This window comes from Hyperoodon ampullatus, assembly GCF_949752795.1.
Source record: "Hyperoodon ampullatus genome assembly, chromosome: 1".
Classification (NCBI taxonomy): Eukaryota; Metazoa; Chordata; class Mammalia; order Artiodactyla; family Ziphiidae; genus Hyperoodon; species Hyperoodon ampullatus.
The window spans coordinates 112,345,208-112,364,656 of NC_136914.1; the positions used below are offsets into that span (position 1 = coordinate 112,345,208).

Here is a 19,449-nt window from a genome sequence, read left to right on the forward strand (position 1 = left end):
TGATGAGCTTTATTGCAACATTTGCTTTATTGTGGTGGTCTGGAAGCAAACCTGCAATATTTCCAGGGAATGCCTGTATTAGGCTTTTTTTCAGCTACTTTTAAAAATATTTAGAGAGAGGAAAGGAAAATTGCAAAGGACCTTAAGGAAATCTGTTGTTCTTTGAAAACTCTATTTTGATTTTTCAAAGTATAACTTTGAAAGTTAAAGATATGACTCTGATACAAATATAGGGACATATCAGAGATCTGTTAACTTTAATAAGGGGATCCATAAGAGGGCATCTATAAGATGATGATTAATGAGGGGATCTATAAGATGATGATGCTCTTGGTTCCAAGAGCGTTTTGAGGATCTGAACATTTGCAGGCATTTAGAAAGAATGTTAGTATAAGATTGTTAGGTTAGATGCAAAATTGGTGAAAGCTGCACAATGCAATAAAACCATCAATGCTGAGGTTATCTTTTCCTCTGGACAGATTGGACAAAATGTGCCATGTTAACACGTAACTCCACAGGGTCAGGAATCTAACTAAGAGTGAATAGCATGTCAAACACAAGTCCATTTTTTTTAGAGAATTAAGCAGTCCTTGGGTGGACCTGTGAAAAATGTCTCGTGACACTGAAAGGTCTCACTCTTTCCCCTTAGTACCAAGTTTTGAGTAATTTTTCTGATAATCTGAAAATGAAATTTTTTGCTATCGTTTAACTCACCGTCGGATATAATTTTGACTAAAAACCATCTCAGCTGCTTCTGGGAGTGGAGAGATTAAAGGAAGGGAATGGGGAATCTTCTTAATTCGAAATTCAAAATAAGCATCTTTCCCAGGTGACTGTTCACTCCATATCAAGGTCAACGGGCAGCAGAAATTAACAATGGAAAGAGTGCAGGACAAACATCTCCAGGGGAACGAAGCAAGTAGGGGCTAACAGCCTTCCCCTCCCCCAGCAAGGCTGCCTTTATTTAAAGGCAGTAGCGTGGGTGCATTTGCTCTCTCATCTTTTGTAAAGGTGGTTGGGAGTGGAGCTCGGGCGGGCTGCTCCTGCAGAGGAAAACCCATCTCGCGCATGGTCCCCCCCAGTCACCAGCTAATGCCTGGAACAAATTCTTCACCCGCCCTGCGTGGGCTCATTCACAGTTCTGCAGTCCGGGGCTGGGCGCTTCCTCTTCGGGACTGAAATAACAGAGTGCAGACAGATCTGGTGTGATGCAGCTGCCCTCTTTCAGAGGTTTTTCTTTTTCCTGGGCAATAAACACACACCCACACATCCACACCCCCAAAACAGCAGCTATGTTTCCCTCCCCCTTCTCGTTCCCTTCCAGCTTTTTCTGAACGGTCTCTGAATCTCTGCGAGCCTCCATCCCTAGAGGGAGGTAGCTCTGTAAAACTGGTAGGAGACGTCTGGAAGGAAGCAAGTCGCCCGCGGATTTCAGCACCTAGGCAGAAACAATCAGGCTTTCCCGGGGGTGGCGGGCACCGGGAGGCCCGGATTAAACGCGGCGCCCGGCTGGCGAGATTGGGGTCGCGCGGTCACGCTCCAGGTGCTCCTCGAGGGGGTCCCGGGGTCCCGGCCCCGCCGCCGTGCCCCGCCCATCTCTGTCCCCGCAGCCTCGCGGGCTGCCGGGCTTTGTGGTTCGCCCGTGCGGCCGGGCCCCTGCTGGGGGTGTCGTTACGAGCATGTGCAGACAGCAGCCCAAGGTAGAGCGAGTGTGCCGGGGAGCCCTGAGACTTGCCTTGCAATGCCATGTTTGTGTATGTGCTCTAACTCCCGGAGAGCAGTCAGGGAGACGGCTCCCCGGCCGGACTTGGCTGATGTTTTCTTGTTTCTGTTTCAGCCTTCAGGATAATTCCTTCAGCAGCACCGCTGTAACAGAGTAAGTGATTCTTGTCACTAAAATAAGATTTGCATGCCTTTCTCAGGAAGCAACTATCGGGAAGGTATCCTCTACCGTTTCCAGCCGCTCTGGGTACTAGATGCATTGTCTCCTGTAATCTGGGGTTGTGAAGACCGCGAGACGTGGGGACTGATGGGGCCCAGAAATCTTTACAGGTTGAAATCAGTCTTTTAGCAACTACGGGAGAGTGATTAAAACAAACTGATGGCCTGCGGGAGCTCCGTGCTCCAAAATATGTGTTCTTGGAGTTCAGATTTTTAAAAAATAAATCTCTTTGACATGTCAGTAGGGAAGCTTTGTTGTATTTTGCCAACGTTGGTGTCTGTTTTCATGGAGCATGCTGTGTACATTTACGGCAAATAGGAGATGGATGTGAAATGAGTTGGATTCCAGTATGTGATAAATAGGCTAAACTTAGTCTCACCCTCTGCTGTGTACAGACTTTTAAGACACAGTAGAGTAAACTTTTCTTGCATGCCCTTTGTCAATTTTGTCTTCTGCCCTCAGAGATCTGGCTATAGGAGGAATGCGTTATCTAGTCTCATGGTTAAAGCTTTCGATTGGGACGACTAACACCGTTCAAACATGGAATGAAGGAGTGAATATTTTACTCAAGGCCAGCATGCATGGTATTTTTTTATTAGATATTTATAGTTTGTGGTTTTAATTCTTGTCATCCCTTCCTTAATATGTTTTTCTAATACTATGTTATATGTATATGTTAAAAATTAACAGGTAGTATATTATGCTAATACTATATGTAACTGATATATAATTTACATATATCCATATATGTATGAAATATCTATACTTTATTTAGTAGTCTTTCTCTAGGCTAACTCATTATGTTTACTTCCGGGACCTTATGATAGAAGTCACTCTAAACATTTTTTCAGGAAAAAGGGGGTATAAGGTTGTATATTCAACTACATTTAAAAACGCTGCAAGTTTGATACAGAAGTCCCGGTAACTTGGGAGTTATTTGCTAAAGTTCCCTAAAAGGCAAAGAAATTATGTGAGTTTCAAGTCACTGTCACAATGACTTGGTGATGGAGGGCTACAGGGCTTCCCAGGCCCTCTTGTTTTTCACATTCCTTTGTTTCTCTGTTTGGATATGCTGCTCTCTGTGTTGAGCTTTGGGCTCACTTAAGTTTAGTTAATTTTTTTTAAAAAAGGCCCAGGGTTGATTTTAGAAGATCCAATGTAAAATACTCATTGGGACCTGCTGTGTCCCGTTAATGAGATTGCTTGGTAATGGTGCTACAACTTTGCTTTTCTAAAAGCCTAAGAGTGGGGAGAGATGCAGGCCAAAGTATGCAGGCCAAAGATGAGGCTGTGACTCCCTGGTTCAGGTGCACAGGTATTGCTTTCTTCCTTTTGCTGTGCTTACAGCACCAGATGCATCCTGGGCCTGATTCTCAGGACCCCTGTGTGGCTGAATCCCCAAAGTCAGCCATAGGCATAGCAGCTTCAAAATGGAGTTACTTAATTCTAGATTTCACATGGACAATTTTTAAAAAAATGGTTTTATAGTTAAATGCTGGGGAAAGTCTGGTACCTTGTCTTTGGACACTCCCCAAGGAGTTCTGATTGCATAAGATCCTGTTGTTGTTTTCACAGAAGTGACAATGATTTATTTTAAAAGGCACTGAGTGACAATGGGAATGCCATCTGGCTAATCTAAAAATCTGAGGAGAACATTTGAAGCATACCAAATCTTCATAGGTGTAACAGTACAGACGAGGGTCATTTAAAACTAGTCATCATCTAATATAGTATCTTCTCCTCCCCTCAGTAATATGAACCGTTTTCCGTGGTTCTCTGGGCATGACCCTAAAGTCAGCAGGACCAGGATGCACTACACTGAGACAAAGAAGTAGCATGTAATCAGTAAATGTTCACGTCTGGTCTCAGCATGCACAGAGGAGGCACTTGCCTCTCTTATATGTTTTAGATACGAGAAAACGTCCCCTTTCTCCTATCCCCACCCCACTCCTACTTCCTCCTACCCACATGTACTTATCTTTTTTAGTGCCTGAAATTCTACCTAGAGATGATTTTGTTTTTGGATGAAGAACTCTGGTGGTGACCCTTATTAAAATGGAAATTAAAAAGTCTGTGCCCCTCGGAGGTGGATTCAAATTGTCATCAATACTTTAATATAAATTATGTTATCAGCTAGTCTAACCTAAGAGGGTTCTGCGTGGCCAGCTGGGGGGTCTTATAAGAGTCAAAGCGAAGGGGAATTGGGAGGAACTCAAGGACATATTTTATGCTTTTCTCAGTTTCTCGCGTGCCTGGCCCTGTCTGTGCAGCTCTGGACCAATTCAATTTCTTTTGCTACCCAAATTCTTCTGAGATCAGAATGGCCTTGGCCTTCCCTTCTGTATCTGCAGCGCCCTTTCATCTGTTATTTTTCCATGGTCATTTCCTCTGTTGCCCTGGCTAACCCGTTATTTGAAATGAAGCCTGCCCAGCAATGAATTCTGCAACAAATTAGTTATCATGCAAAGCAGTAATTCTCAAAACCAACTGATTATCAATATCAACTGGGGAAGGGAATGGGGGCTTGTGAAAAATCCAGCTTCCCAGGCTTTATTCCCAAGTGGGAACCTAGAAATGGGTGATTATGTTGGAGCCAGCCCACTTGCCAGTCTGGGTTTTTAAACCTTTAGGTCAGTGTTGAACTGTTTAGAAGCACACTAGTTATGTGGGGAGAAGGGCAGTCTAATTTAAAAACTCGCATTCCTGGGCTCCACCCCCAGAGAGTTGATCTAGTGGGGGTGGGGATGAGGCTGGAACTTGCTCTTTTTTTTCCATTTTTTAAATTAATTTATTTTTAAAAATTGAAGTATAGTTGATTTACAATGTTGTGTTAATTTCTGTACAGCAAAGTGATTCAGTTATATATATATACACACACACACACACACACACACATTCTTTTTCATATTCTTTTCCATTATGGTTTATCCCAGGATATTGCATATAGTGGAACCTGTATTTTAATCAGACACACTTCGAGAAATCCCACAGGATTGCAGGCTATACCCCTGCAACTTTGCCTTCAAGGGACATGGTACTGCAGGGAATAGAAGTCCCCTTCGGGGTACAACTACATTTTATCTAATCGCCAGTCTGAGATCTCTCTTCTTATTTACCCCAAGACAAAAAAGAGAACCTCTCATGGGTACTTCTTTCTGCACCATTATTCTAAGAAACAAGTCTTTCTCTCTCTTGTGAACCCCTGGGAACATAGACTGAAGAGACTGTTCAGTGGGCTTAGTGTGGTGGAGCAGAAGTGACACAGGCATCATTGCTTTACGCCTCGGAATCCTGGGAAATTCCTTAGCCCCTATGTGAAGGTAGTTCCTGCCTCACACCACTGTCAGGCTTAATTGAGATCATATGAAAGAGAAGGTGAGCTATAAAGTACCATCTAACTTTTTCTTGTTTGTGGTTGATAGAGGAAGCAAAAGTCCAAATAGAGAGAAAGGTTACAACCCTGAGCATTTCACAGAGAAATGATGGCAAGGACAAATTATCCATGTATTGTCTGGGCAACCACAAATTAAGAACTCTAGGAACTTAGACTCTAGTTCATGAGAACCTCAAAGGAAGTCATTTAATAGATGTGTCTTCACATTTTTTTACTGTGAACAACAATAAACACATTTTATGTTGCAATCCAGCACAAATGTATAGACATGGTTTATTTAAACAAGTTTCGTGAAATAACACTTAACCCTCACTGACATTTTCTATTCTGTTTCTCTACCAATAGTAACAACAAAATGCTGGTAGCTGCTGTCTAATTTCAGGACCGCCTAATAGGTCACAATTTATAGTTTGAAAAAGTTTGTACTAGAAGATGCCTGGTTTTGATAATTTACAGAGAACATCATTAAAGGGTTGGTCTTTAAATTCTTTTATTGGAATAACATGTAGGAAGAGAATCTCATGCCCAAGACCAGTTGGACACTTGATCTGAGTTGATTTTTTTTCCAGGAGTAGGAATATTTGGATATGGGTTCCCAGTGTGGAATCCAGTTTTATAATTGGGCCAGTATTGTGCATTTGCGGGGGGCTCCTGGGCGAGGAATCAGTAGAACAATCAGAAAGATGTTAATTGAGTAGAGCTTGATGGTCTTCATCAAAGCAAATGAAAATTGAACTAAAAGAGCTTGTATATGTGTGCCACGGAAGCCATAAGGAGATCTATTTCATCGCCATGTCTGCAAGCTAGGAATTGCGTTTTCTTGAGTGATGACTGGAGTTGTTCAGTAGTCCTTAAAATCGGATCAGCTAATTAGGTCTGGCTTCATATTTCAGAAAGCATCTGCAACTTTGTATGTTCTGGTGCCAATTTCTTATTTTTAACTAATTGTACTTTGGGAAGAAAAAATAATAAATCAAATGAGGGGGAGAAAAGAAAGTTCTTGCCAAATTCCCAAACAATAGGTATTGTTGAGCTCTAAGGTTGAAACTCTGTTTGAACCCTAGTTCTTTGGAAGCAACAATTCTAGATTTCTGTTCTTCATTGGCTTTTCTACTTAGCTAGGTTGTTTTTATTGGGAAACATTTTTATTCGTTACACAGCTCAGATGATCTATTACAGTAAATGCCTCTAATGGAGGAGAACAAGACAACATTTAGGAATTTAATTGTTGTTTTCTATGAGATGGACAAAGTGGGTTATTGAGAGTCAAAAAAAAAAAAAAAAGGGAAAGCAAGGAAATTGAGTTCATTTTGTTAAGGAGAGCATTTTGTTAAGTCGATGCATTTTTTTTCCCCCAGCTGCCAGCAGGTAAAGAGGGTTAGAGTCTGTAGGTGGACTTTGTTTAGTTCATTACAAAATCATAATTTAAAAGGGATAGTAAGGGAAGAGGACTGAAGCTTCCATCAATTTGTTTTGTGGGTAAGTTATACACCATTGCTGGTAAGGAATATTTTAAAGTTTTAAATGATTTCATGTAGTATAAATACTGTATTATGGTTATATCTACGTATGTAGATATTTATTTATTTATGTCTACTCATTACATTGGGACTCTGTCAGAGCAGGGTCTAGGTCTTTCTCAACTTTCTGTCCTTTAGCAGTAGTGCTACTCAAAGTGTTCACAAATTGTCTGTAACTTGTCTGAGACAAGAACAGTACAGAAATAGGGAGTATGCCTTTAATAACTTTTATAGAAATTTGATATTCCTGCGACCTTTTTACCAAATTATCTCTCTACAGTGGATTGGAAATAGAAAACCAACTGGTCAGTTGTGAATCCCAAAAAGTTTGAGAAGCACAGCTCCAATGCCTAAGGCAGTACTTGGAAGGCAGCGAGTGCTCAATAAATGCTTGTTCAATTATGCCAGGGAACAGACTTGCTGAGGGGCCCGAGTTAATGATTTGATTCAAGCATTTATTGAGTATCTACTCTGGGGTAGCATTGTAGGCACTGTGGCAGTGTATCTAGAAAAAGAAATGATGGTTGTTTCTTTTCATGGAATTAACAACTAATTTAAAAGATCTCAGAGGTACAAAGGAATTACATAAGAGTGCTAGGCAAGATCTAGTTGGTTACTAAAACCTCAGAATGAAGAGTAAACCATTCTGTACTAAGGTTAAAATGGGAACATGGCACGTGGGTGAACTTGGCAAGAAAAGTTCACAGAGCTTGTGAGGCTGGAGCAGTGAAGGCTGAGTAGGAGTTGAAGATGGAAAAAAGCATTCCAGGCTGGAGTGGGGTGGGGTGAGGTGGGGTGGGAAGGGCTGAGAATAGGAACGAAGGCTCACTCATACACTAGAGTGAGAGAATGGTCCTCCTCCAGAGGCACTTAGGCAGTGTGGAACACTGGAGAGTTTCCAATATGGAAGAGCCAAGAATTTTTCACAAGGTTATTTCAGAAGTTTTGTGAAAAGGAAGGATGTCAAGAAAGTCTGGAGGCCAACGGAGTGAGCCAAAGGGCAGCTGGTGTGGTTTGGGACTGCCTTGAGGCAGAAGACATGCCAAGAGGCATGTAGCGGAGTCTCTTTTGAGCCAACAGCAATCCACCAGTGTTGGTGTCAGATGTTCCCTCAAGTGCTGTGAACACTTAGATCCTTGCTAAGATCTTGTTTGCTTAGGTGATGCAGAGTAGTGGATGAAAAAGGAGTGTTACCTCTGGTTCTAAGCATTTAAGCTCACATGATATGACAATATTGGTATCATTCATTACCTGGTAGACACTGGGGAATTGACGCTGGTTTGAGTGAGAGTGGTAAAGATTGTTCCATTTTTTAGTTTCCTGTGCTAATCTTCAGATAATTTTAGACTGTTGCTGCTTCTGCTGCAGCAGACAGTTGGATCTGATGTGGTTTTATCTCCTCTCTCCAGGTGTGAAGAAGACACAGTCTCTCTGCATGAAGATCAGACTGACTGCTCTAGTCTCAGGTAGGACTCACCATTGCTTGGTTCTTAATTATGAAGGATAGAAACCATCTGGGTCTGGTATCTTAAGTCTCTTCTTTGAATTCTAATACTTTGTTCTCACGTTCTGTTTCTTCTAATAGATTATCAGCTGTTGAAGGAAGTTTTGTCTTGTCCACTTTTGTATACCCCCCTTAGCACTCAGGACGGTACCTTTTCTATGGAGAATGCTCAGTAAATGCCTATTGAATTCAACATTGATTAGCACATCTGTTCCCATCATAGACCTTAAGGAAGAGCTTCTAGATTTATTCACCAAATGTGGCATTGAGTGTCTGGAGTGTGATCTTGGTCATCACCGGGTTCATGATATGATGGCAGAACCTTCACGTTAACCATTTCTTCTACATTTGCTTCACTCAAGCACTTTCACATGCATTTTATTATTTAATCGAAACAACTGAAAGGAAGCTGAGGTTTCCCTCCTCATCCTAGATGGAGAAACTGAGGCTCAGAGGGATTATAGCTCATCCAAGATAACACAGCCGCTATGAGGCAGAATTTGGACACTGGTCTGTGTGACACCTGTTGGATAACAGACGTTTGTTGAAGGCCTTTGTTTCATACATTTTTGTGTGCCAGAAACCAGTGGAGATATGGGATGGAGAAAGACAAACCAATCCCTGCTCCCAGGAATTCAGTTCACTGGAGGAGATAGGCAAGAATATAGATGATGATGCTACAGCGCATTAAGTGCTATTTTACTAGCGGGAAACAGAGGACTCACTTAGAATGACCAAATAGCCCAGGGAAGTTTCTGGGATGGATTCCTGAAGAAAATTACACATGGCACATGACTCTTTTTTTTGGTGGAATATAATAAGGCCAAAAAACCAAGTAGAGGAAAAAAAAAAAAAAAAAAAAAACCAAGCAGAGGGAGCAACTTACTGGCAAGCCAACAGAGGGCAGAGAAAATAATTTACCTTGAAGGTATAGCAGGCAGTTCAGGATGGCAGGAACCCTGAGAGCTGAGGATGCCAGGAGTGGTAAGAAATAAAGTTCCAGGGGCTTCCCTGGTGGCGCAGTGGTTGAGAGTCCACCTTCCAATGCAGGGGACACGGGTTCATGCCCCAGTCCAGGAAGATCCCACATGCCGCGGAGCAACTAAGCCCATGCGCCATGGCCGCTGGGCCTGCGCATCCGGAGCCTGTGCTCCGCAGCGGGAGAGGCCACAACAGTGAGAGGCCCACGTACCGCAAAAAAAAAAAAAAAAAATGAAATAAAGTTCCAGAGATAAACAAAGACCTGATTACAAAGGGTTCATATACCCTGCTGAGGAGTTTGGAATTTATCCTGGAGGTATTGGGAAGACTAAAAATAACCTTCAGTTTTTTCTTTGCAAATAACCACTCGCCCAAGGCCCCAAGTGAGGGTAGCCCCCATTTATTGGATTGTGGTCTTGAGCCAACTTTCTTTGGTAGGCATTTCACAGAGACTGTACTGCCTCTGTCACGTAGAGATGCCGGCATCTTATGGATGAGGGTCACAGAGGTGAGGTGTTGTGGCTCCGGCTGCATTTCTAACAAGTAGGAAGATATTTTGGACTCCTGTTCTTTTCAGAACACCGTGCTCATTCTCAGTTATGACTGATTCCAGTAAGCGGTGACATAAATTACATTACCTATATTCTGTTTTGGGGATCCTGAGGAACCAGTAATAGGTTGGAAATGTATTTCTACAGATGACTTTTCTATTTAGGTTTTATATTTGTGTAATGAGAGAAAGATGCTTTTTGCCCCATTTTTCAAGTCCAGGATGACATTTATACCTTTTGGGCACCTTGAAAATATGATATATAAAACAAAATTCAGATATTATTTTAGGAAGGAGTCTATCAAAAGCGTCATTTTAGATTTGAAAAATCATTTTTATGCTTGAGTGTTCTAGAATCCTCCTCAAATGAAGAACATTTAGGTTATGGTAGAGATCGCTGTTGTTTCTTTCATTGCTCACCCAGGAGCATAGGGTGTGTGGATGAGCAGTATTGTCACTAGTGAGAGACATGCATTTCACATGAACTAGTGTAGTTCCAACTCATGGTTTGATATTGGTTTCCAAACCCATTAGTGACATACAATTTTTTTTAATTATAGATGATCTTAATGGAAAATATTAACCAGTGTCACTGACATTGTTTTTTTTGTTTGTTTTGTTTTGTTTTTGCGGTACGCGGGCCTCTCACTGTTGTGGCCTCTCCCGTAGTGGAGCACAGGCTCCGGATGTGCAGGCTCAGCGGCCATGGCTCACGGGCCCAGCCGCTCCGCTTCATGTGGGATCTTCCCGGACCAGGGCACAAACCCGTGTCCCCTGCATCGGCAGGCAGACTCTCAACCACTGCGCCACCAGGGAAGCCCGCTGACATTGTTTTATTGTTTGTTTTGTTTTTGTTTTCAATTACTATCATGAAGAATTATTTCACCTGTTAGGTTTTCCTTTACCAGATACTAAGTTTGTCCTGAGGCTTAAGTTTAACTCTTTCACATAATTTTATTTCCACATCTTGTCCAACTGCATGCACCCCGGCCATGCTCCAGACATCCTGGCCCAATGTTTTCTTTGTTCTTATCCCAGAGACTAACTGGAACTCATCTTCCTGATATCAGCTTAGTGAGTTTAATCTTTTATTTGTAAAAAGGCATGCTGAGCAGTCGACATAGAAATCCTTCTTTTGCTGATCTTGTCTATTGGCTTTGTGTATCCTTGAGCCATGAGGAATTGCTTGCTAGCTGACCTTGCCAAAATCTCTTTTATGGGTACTGCTGGTCAGGGCACAGGAGGGAAAAACACCACCTGGGGGAAGTGGCCAGTCCTACAGAATTGCATGATCTAGTACTGAATGATTGCCAGTGGGTTAAGGACAATCATATTGATCGTATAAAGGGAATGCTCCATCTGGCTATGGTAGTTGCTGAATTCTTAGCAAAATAAAATAAAATGCATCTAGATTTAAGAGGGGCAAATGACTTCAAATAAGAGTGTTATTATGTCACTATTTTTGAGGCAATGGAAGGGGCAGGGCGATGCTGTGTTAAATTTGATTGATGCGTGAAAATGAACACTGCCCTCCCAGTGCTGAGTGTGTGGAGGTAACTCCAGCCAGGTCAGTCTTCTCCAGCTGTTCCACACCCTCAGGACCCAGATACTGGGATCTTTGGCTTTTCATTGAGAGGGTTGTTCAGATAGATGGCTTGGCTGGGTAAAACTTGGCTCTTGTCTTAATTCTATTGAGGTAGTATGTATTCTATTAAGATAGACCCCAGTTAGACTTTTAAATGCATCTGAAAGTTGTAAGGAGATGGTTAGAGACTTGCCAGTGAGGAGGAAGCATCATGCCTTGAACCAAGGACACATGCATGAGAGACTGGGGACCCACCTGACCACTCCAGGTCTGGGTGAATTAGCCCTTTATTTTAATCTCTGGGGTTTAGAGTGTTAATCTATAATGTAGGAATGACAGTAGCTAACTGGAATATCTCACATTATTATTGGTGAGAGAAAAACCTGACATATGTGAAACTATCTTGAAGTGAAAAATGAAAAACAAATATGATAGTATGTGCAAAGCTACAACTACAGAAAGTATGTATCCACTAGCAAAGATGGGAAGGGAATGTGGCGTGTTCTAAAAAGTGACATTCAGTTCTTCTGAAGCAGTCTACACTAAAAAGTTTGCTAGGTACCGTGTAAATGAGCAGCAGTGAGTATCGCCAGCCTCTCTTTCCCAGGGCGGATTATTAGACTCTTTTTGTTTTTGTTTTCAATTTGAAAGCAGTCACTGTTTATTAACTGACCAGATTACAGAAATAATCATGGTAGATACCTTAGTTCATCCTTCCAATAAGCCTGTTGATCTGGTCTTCTCTGTTGCCAGCATGTCCACCTTCTACAAAATGGGTGCTTTCTAAATTGGGTCTTTCCTGTTCTAGAGATGAAGACAATAAAGAAAATTATCCCGATGCCGGGGCTCCGCTAGAGGAGCCCGCACCGTCCCGCGAGCCGCCGCAGCATGTAGAGCCGCCCGCGAGGCTGGACGTGCTGCGACCCAGCATGGGCAACTTCAAGTCCCGGAAGCCCAAGTCCATCTTCAAGGCCGAGAACGGGAGGAGCCACGGGGAAAGTCAGGTAGCGAGCTCCACCTCCTCAGACCTTGGCCAAGAAGGGTGCTCCTCTGGCGAGAGCACCATTCCGGTGACGGTGATGGTCTGAGCACGTTATTTTGCAGGCGGAGATTAGCGTGACTTGTCATCGCGCACCTGCGACTTGGGACGTGTGCGTGCGCCCCTCCCGTGGGTTAATAGAGGAGTGCGCTGGGCAGGCTGCTCATTTAGTGCTCTTTCAAACTGGTATTCTTAAATGCCGGACTTTGACATTGATTTAGGGGAGCTGCTGCGTCCTTTGTGGGGGAGGGTGGAGGAGGATTTCCAATGAGCTTCACTTATCCAGGGTGTGTAACTCTGGCCCCAAACTTGGAGCCTCTTCTCAGCAAATCAGAAGTCCCAGGTTTATACAGAGCCATTCTTCTTAGGCTGCAGTTTAGTGGCTTTGGAAGAACACTCAAGCGTGTATGTGCATGATTGTACGTGTGTGTAGAATCTGGTTCTTTGAGGTAGATAAGTATTTAAATGTATGAATGAAGCATCTTTCCAACTTCATTCAAGTAATACATTTTATACACACTTATTTATTTTACTTTTCTAGTCGTAGAGGGATGTATCAAAGAATGTGATGTTTAAAACTCTTAAATACCCCACAAATAATTTATGGTGCTTTTAAAAGAGATGAAACGAATATAATCCATTTTAATCTTACTGGGAGGTTAATGGTCCCAGCATTAAGATTATACTTGTAATGCACCTAACACAGTTTTGGGGACATAAGTGCTTCATTAATGTGACCTTTGCTTTTTTGTTAACAGCTAACTGTTAACTTTAAGAATAATGTGGGAGGCTCTCAGTGTAATATGTTAATTATCTAATAATTTGAAGTCCAGTCCAACTTTGCAAATGCGCACCAAGTGATCTTCCTGCTAGAACAACTTTGGCTGGGCAGTTTATTTGACCTTGTAATTTTCTTATTTGCCTTGTGTTTTTTATCTCATTTCTTTTTTGGCATTGTGACCTCTTATTTAGTCAGTTAATTTTGCAGTGAGATGATATGCTGTGAGCATTTATGAAGTTCTGTTGTAATTTTCTGAAACTGAGTTGAATTGTAGAGAGAGGTTAAGTGTGAAATATCATTTGAGTTATGATTAACTTGAGACCCTGCCTATTACTAAGTGTACCCAACACTTGTTTGATTAGGAGTCTGGTGCTGGGGAGGACACAGGTACCCAAAGGGCTGCCTGCAGAGTCTGACTGGGTCCGGAGAGACTCTGACCTTGAATCTCCTACTAAAGGTCACCTGTGACATTGTGGGCTTTGGGTGACCAGCCGTCTCTCCTAGAATGCCCTCTTTCTTGTCATCCTGTAGTCTGGTCTCAGAGGAATTACACAGTCATCACTTGTAATAAGGTGCTAATGGGGCATGTAATTTCCAGCATGTTGCTCATGCACAGGAAGATTCCAGGAGAGTGAGATTCTTGTACAGTCTTTGCGGATAATACAGCATTGGAATCTGGGACTGCACTTAAAATTTCCAGTTCATTCCAAACATCCCTGTGTACACAATGAGATTGTTTTCCCCGTAATGACTAAGAGAACTTCGATAATATCATTTTAGGTCTTCCATATTTTGGAGAAATTTGAAACAGATTTCATTCTTCCCATTGTCTTTGGAGAGATATAATTAACACTGGTTGAGTACTGATCAAGAACTGAGCATCTATAAATAATATTATTAATAAAATCAGCTGACACTTATTTAAGCATTTACTGTGCTCCAGGCATGTACCATGTTTACAACAATCCCATGGAATGGCTATTATTATCTTTTTGTACAAATGGGAAAATGAAGGCTCAGAGGGATTACATAACCTCTTTAGTCAGATTTGGAAGAACTTGAGTGGAATGTCTTTTCCATAAAAGCACAATATTTCTAACAAGAGGTACCCAGAACTTCCAAGTATGATTCTGGTGTTTTACTTAACCCCTTTTTATACAAAACCTTTTATTTCACTCTGGAATTCTTTTCCTTTGGTCATATATTGTGTTGCTAAGCAGTAATTAGTTATTGAGAAAGGATTACTTTGGAGAGAATTTTATAAGTGTTTTTCTTCTCTGCCTTAAAGCTTTGTGATGTTGGTCACATAAGCTAGACAAACCTTGTTTGAGTGAATGTTAGCTCCACTAGGACTTAGGTTCGTTGAAGTCAGTGAGTCAGTCTTTCTTGTCCACCTTTGGATCTCTGGCACTCAGTCACTCAGTATTATTCAATGAATGACTCAAAACTGTTAATATATATATATACACACACACACACATGCGTGTTATATATACAATTACATATATAAATTTTTTGTAAAATGGTGTATATATATATTTTTTTCCGTAAAATGGAAGCATTATATCTTTATTCAGTTATAAAAAGTCACATTTCAAAAGAGCATACAGAGAGATTGGTTCAAGATGGCAGAGTAGAAGGACGTGCTCTCCCTCTTTTGAGAACACTGGAATCACAACTGCTGAACAGTCATCGACAGGAAGACACTGGAACTCACCAAAAAGATACCCCACGTCCAAAGACAAAGGAGAAGCTACAATGACATGGTATGAGGGGCACAATCACAATAAGATCAAATCCCATAACTGCTGGATGGGTGACTCACAAACTGGAGAACACATACCACAGAAGTCCACCCACTGGAGTGAAGGTTCTGAGCCCCACGTCAGGCTTTGAAACCTGGGGGTCCGGCAACGGGAGGAGGAATTCCTAGAGAATCAGACTTTGAAGGCTAGTGGGATTTTATTGCAGAACTTCGACAGGACTGGAGGAAACAGAGACTCCACTCTTGGAGAGCACACACAAAGTAGTGTGAGCATTGGGACTCACGGAAAGGAGCAGTGACCCCATAGGAGACTGAACCAGACTTACCTGCTAGTGTTGGAGGGTCTTCTGCAGAGGTGGGGTGGGTGGGTGGGGGGGGTGGCTGTGCCTCACCATGAGGACAGGGGCACTGGCAGCAGAAGTTCTGGGAAGTACTCCTTGGCGTGAACCCTCCCAGAGTCTGTCATTAGCCCCACCAAAGAGCCCTGATAGGCTCCAGTGTTGGGTTACCTCAGGCCAAACAACCAACAGGGAGGGAACCCAGCCCAACCCATCAGCAGACAAACAGATTAAAGTTTTACTGAACTCTGCCCACCAGAGCAACAGCTCTACCCACCACGAGTCCCCCCCATCAGGAAACTTGCACAAGCCTTTTAGATAGCTTCATCCACCAGAGGGTAGACAGCAGAAGCAAGAAGAACTATAATCCTGCAGCCTGTGGAACAAAATCCACATTGACAGATAGATAGACAAGATGAAAAGGCAGAGGGCTATGTACCAGATGAAGGAACAAGGTAAAACCCCAGAAAAACAACTAAATGAAATGGAGATGGACAATCTTCCAGAAAAAGAATTCAGAACAATGATAGTGAAGATGATCCAGGACCTCGGAAAAATAATGGCGGCAAAGATCAACAAATGCAAGAAATGCTTAACAAAGATCTAGAAGAATTAAAGAACAAACAAACAGAGATGAACAACACAATAATTGAAATGAAAACTACACTAGAAGGAATCAGTAGAAGAATAACTGAGGCAGAAGAATGGATAAGTGACCTGGAAGACAGAATGGTGGAATTCACTGCTGTGGAACAGAATAAAGAAAAAAGAAAGAAAAGAAATGAAGACAGCCTAAGAGACCTCTGGGACAACATTAAACGCAACAACATTCGCATTATAGGGGTCCCAGAAGGAGAAGACAGAGAGAAAGGACCCAGGAAAATATTTGAAGAGATTATAGTTGAAAACTTCCCTAACATGGGAAAGGAAATAGCCACCCAAGTCGAGGAAGTGCAGAGAGTCCCATACAGGATAAACCCAAGGAGAAACACGCTGAGACACATAGTAATCAAATTTGCAAAAATTAAAGACAAAGAAAAATTATTGAAAGTAGCAAGGGAAAAATGACAAAATACAAGGGAACTCCTATAAGGCTAACAGCCAATTTCTCAGCAGAAACTCTACAAGCCAGAAGCGAGTTGCATGATATACTTAAAGTGATGAAAGGGAAGAACCTACAACCAAGATTACTCTAGCCGGCAAGGATCTCATTCAGATTCGATGGAGAAGTCAAAAGCTTTACAGACAAACAAAAGCTAAGAGAATTCAGCACCACCAAACCAGCTCTACAACAAATGCTAAAGGAACTTCTCTAAGTGGGAAACACAAGAGAAGAAAAGGACGTACAAAAACAAACACAAAACAATTAAGAAAATGGTCATAGGAGCATACATATCGATAATTACCTTAAATGTGAATGGATTAAATGCTCCAACCAAAAGACACAGGCTTACTGAATGGATACAAAAACAAGACGCATATATATGCTGTCTACAAGAGACCCACTTCAGACCTAGGGACACATACAGACTGAAAGTGAGGGGATGGAAAAAGATATTCCATGCAAATGGAAATCAAAAGAAAGCTGGAGTAGCAATACTCATATCAGATAAAATAAACTTTAAAATAAAGAATGTTACAAGAGAAAAGGAAAGACACTACATAATGATCAAGGGATCAATCCAAGAAGAAGATATAACAACTATAAATATATATGGACCCAACATAGGAGCACCTCAATACATAAGGCAACTGCTAACAGCTCTAAAAGAGCAAATCGACAGTAATACAATAATAGTGGGGAATTTAACACCTCATTTACACCAATGGACAGTTCATCCAAACAGAAAATTAATGAGGAAACACAAGCTTTAAATGACACAAGACCAGATAGATTTAATTGATATTTATAGGAAATTCTGTCCAAAAACAGCAGATAACACTTTCTTTTCAAGTGTACACAGAACATTCTCCAGGATAAATCACATCTTGGGTCACAAATCAAGCCTCAGTAACTTTCAGAAAATTGAAATCATATCAAGCATCTTTTCTGACCACAGCGCTATGAGATTAGAAATCAATTACAGGGATAAAAAATGTAAAAAACACAAACACATGAAGGCTAAACAATACGTTACTAAATAACCAAGAGATCACTGAAAAAATCAAAGAGGAAATCAAAAAATACCTAGAGACAAATAACAATGAAAACACGAGGATCCAAAATCCTATGGGATGCAGCAAAAGCAGTTCTAAGAGGGAACTTTATGGCTATACAAGCCTACCTCAAGAAACAAGAAAAATCTCAAAAAAACAATCTAACATTACATGTAAAGGAACTAGAGAAAGAAGAACAAGCAAAACCCAAAGTTACAGAAGGAAAGAAATCATAAAGATCAGAGCAGAAATAAATGAAATAGAAACAAAACAATAGCAAAGATCAATAAAACTAAAAGCTGGTTCTTTGAGAAGATAAACAAAATTGATAAACCATTAGCCAGATTCATCAAGAAAAAAGAGGGAGAGGACTCAAATCAATAAAATTAGAAATGAAAAAGGAGAAGTTACAACAGACACTGCAGAAATATAAAGCATCCTAAGAGACTGTTACAAGCAACTCTATGCCAATAAGATGGACAACCTGGAAGAAATGGACAAATTCTTAGAAAGGTGTAACCTTCCGAGACCGAACCAGGAAGAAATAGAAAATATGAACAGACCAATCACAAGTAATGAAATTGAAACTGTGATTAAAAATCTTCCAACAAACAAAAGTCCAGGACCAGATGGCTTCACAGGTGAATTCTATCAAGCATTTAGAGAAGATCTAACACCCATCCTTCTCAAACTCTTCCAAAAAATTGCAGAGGAAGGAATACTCCCAAACTCATTGTATGAGGCCACCATCACCCTGATACCAAAACCAGACAAAGATACTACAGAAAAAGAAAATTACAGACCAATATCACTGATGAATATAGATGCAGAAATCCACAGCAAAATATTAGCAAGCAGAATCCAACAACACATTAAAAGGATCATACACCATGATCAAGTGGGATTTATCCCAGGAATGCAAGTATTCTTCAATATATGCAAATCAATAAATGTGATACACCATGTTAACAAATTGAAGTGTAAAAACCATATGATCATCTCAGTAGATACAGAAAAAGCTTTTGACAAAATTCAACACCCATTTATGATAAAAACTCTCCAGAAAGTGGGCATAGAGGGAACCTACCTCAACATCATAAAGGCCATATACAACAAACCCACAACAAACATCATTCTCCATGGTGAAAAACTGAAAGCATTTCCTCTAAGATCAGGAAGAAGACAAGGATGTCCACTCTCACCACTATTATTCAACATAGTTTTGGAAGTCCTAGGCATGGCACTCAGAGAAGAAAAAGAAATAAAACGAATCCAAATTGAAAAGAAGAAGTAAAACTGTCACTATTTGCAGATGACATGATACTATATATTGAGAATCCTAAAGATGCCACCAGAAAACTACTAGAGCTAATCAATGAATTTGGTAAAGTTGCAGGATACATAATTAATGCACAGAAATCTCCTGCATCCCTATACACTAATGATGAAAAATCTGAAAGAGAAATTGAGGAAACACTCCCATTTACCATTGCATCAAAAAGAATAAAATACCTAGTAATAAACCTACCTAGGGAGACAAAAGACCTGTATGCAGAAAGCCATAAGACACTGATGAAAGAAATTAAAGTTGTTACCAGCAGATGGAGAGATATACCATGTTCTTGGATTGGAAGAATCAATATTGTGAAAATGACTATACTACCCAAAGCAATCTACAGATTCATTGCAATCCCTATCAAGTTACCAGTAGCATTTTTTACAGGACTAGAACAAAAAATCTTAAAATTTGTATGGAGACACAAAAGACCCCAAATAGCCAGAGCAGTCTTGAGGGAAAAAAATGGAGCTGGAGGAATCAGATTCCCTGACTTCAGACTATACTACAAAGCTACAGTAATCAAGACAATATGGTACTGGCACAAAACCAGAAAT

At 41.1% G+C, this 19,449-nt stretch overlaps 1 protein-coding gene across 4 annotated transcripts in view; it reads left to right on the forward strand.

The window, feature by feature from the left end:
- Positions 1–1,814: 1,814 nt before the first annotated feature.
- FAM13C (family with sequence similarity 13 member C) overlaps positions 1,815–19,449 on the forward strand; it is a gene marked incomplete at both ends in the record, with an annotated part of 135,822 nt that continues 118,187 nt past the window's right edge. For all 4 annotated transcript variants that reach the window (XM_079711231.1, XM_079711232.1, XM_079711233.1 and 1 more), the window contains 3 exons: positions 1,815–1,876; positions 8,266–8,322; positions 12,285–12,480. In XM_079711231.1, coding sequence (XP_079567357.1) covers positions 1,815–1,876; positions 8,266–8,322; positions 12,285–12,480 — 315 coding nt within the window. The remainder of the gene's footprint in view (positions 1,877–8,265; positions 8,323–12,284; positions 12,481–19,449) is intronic.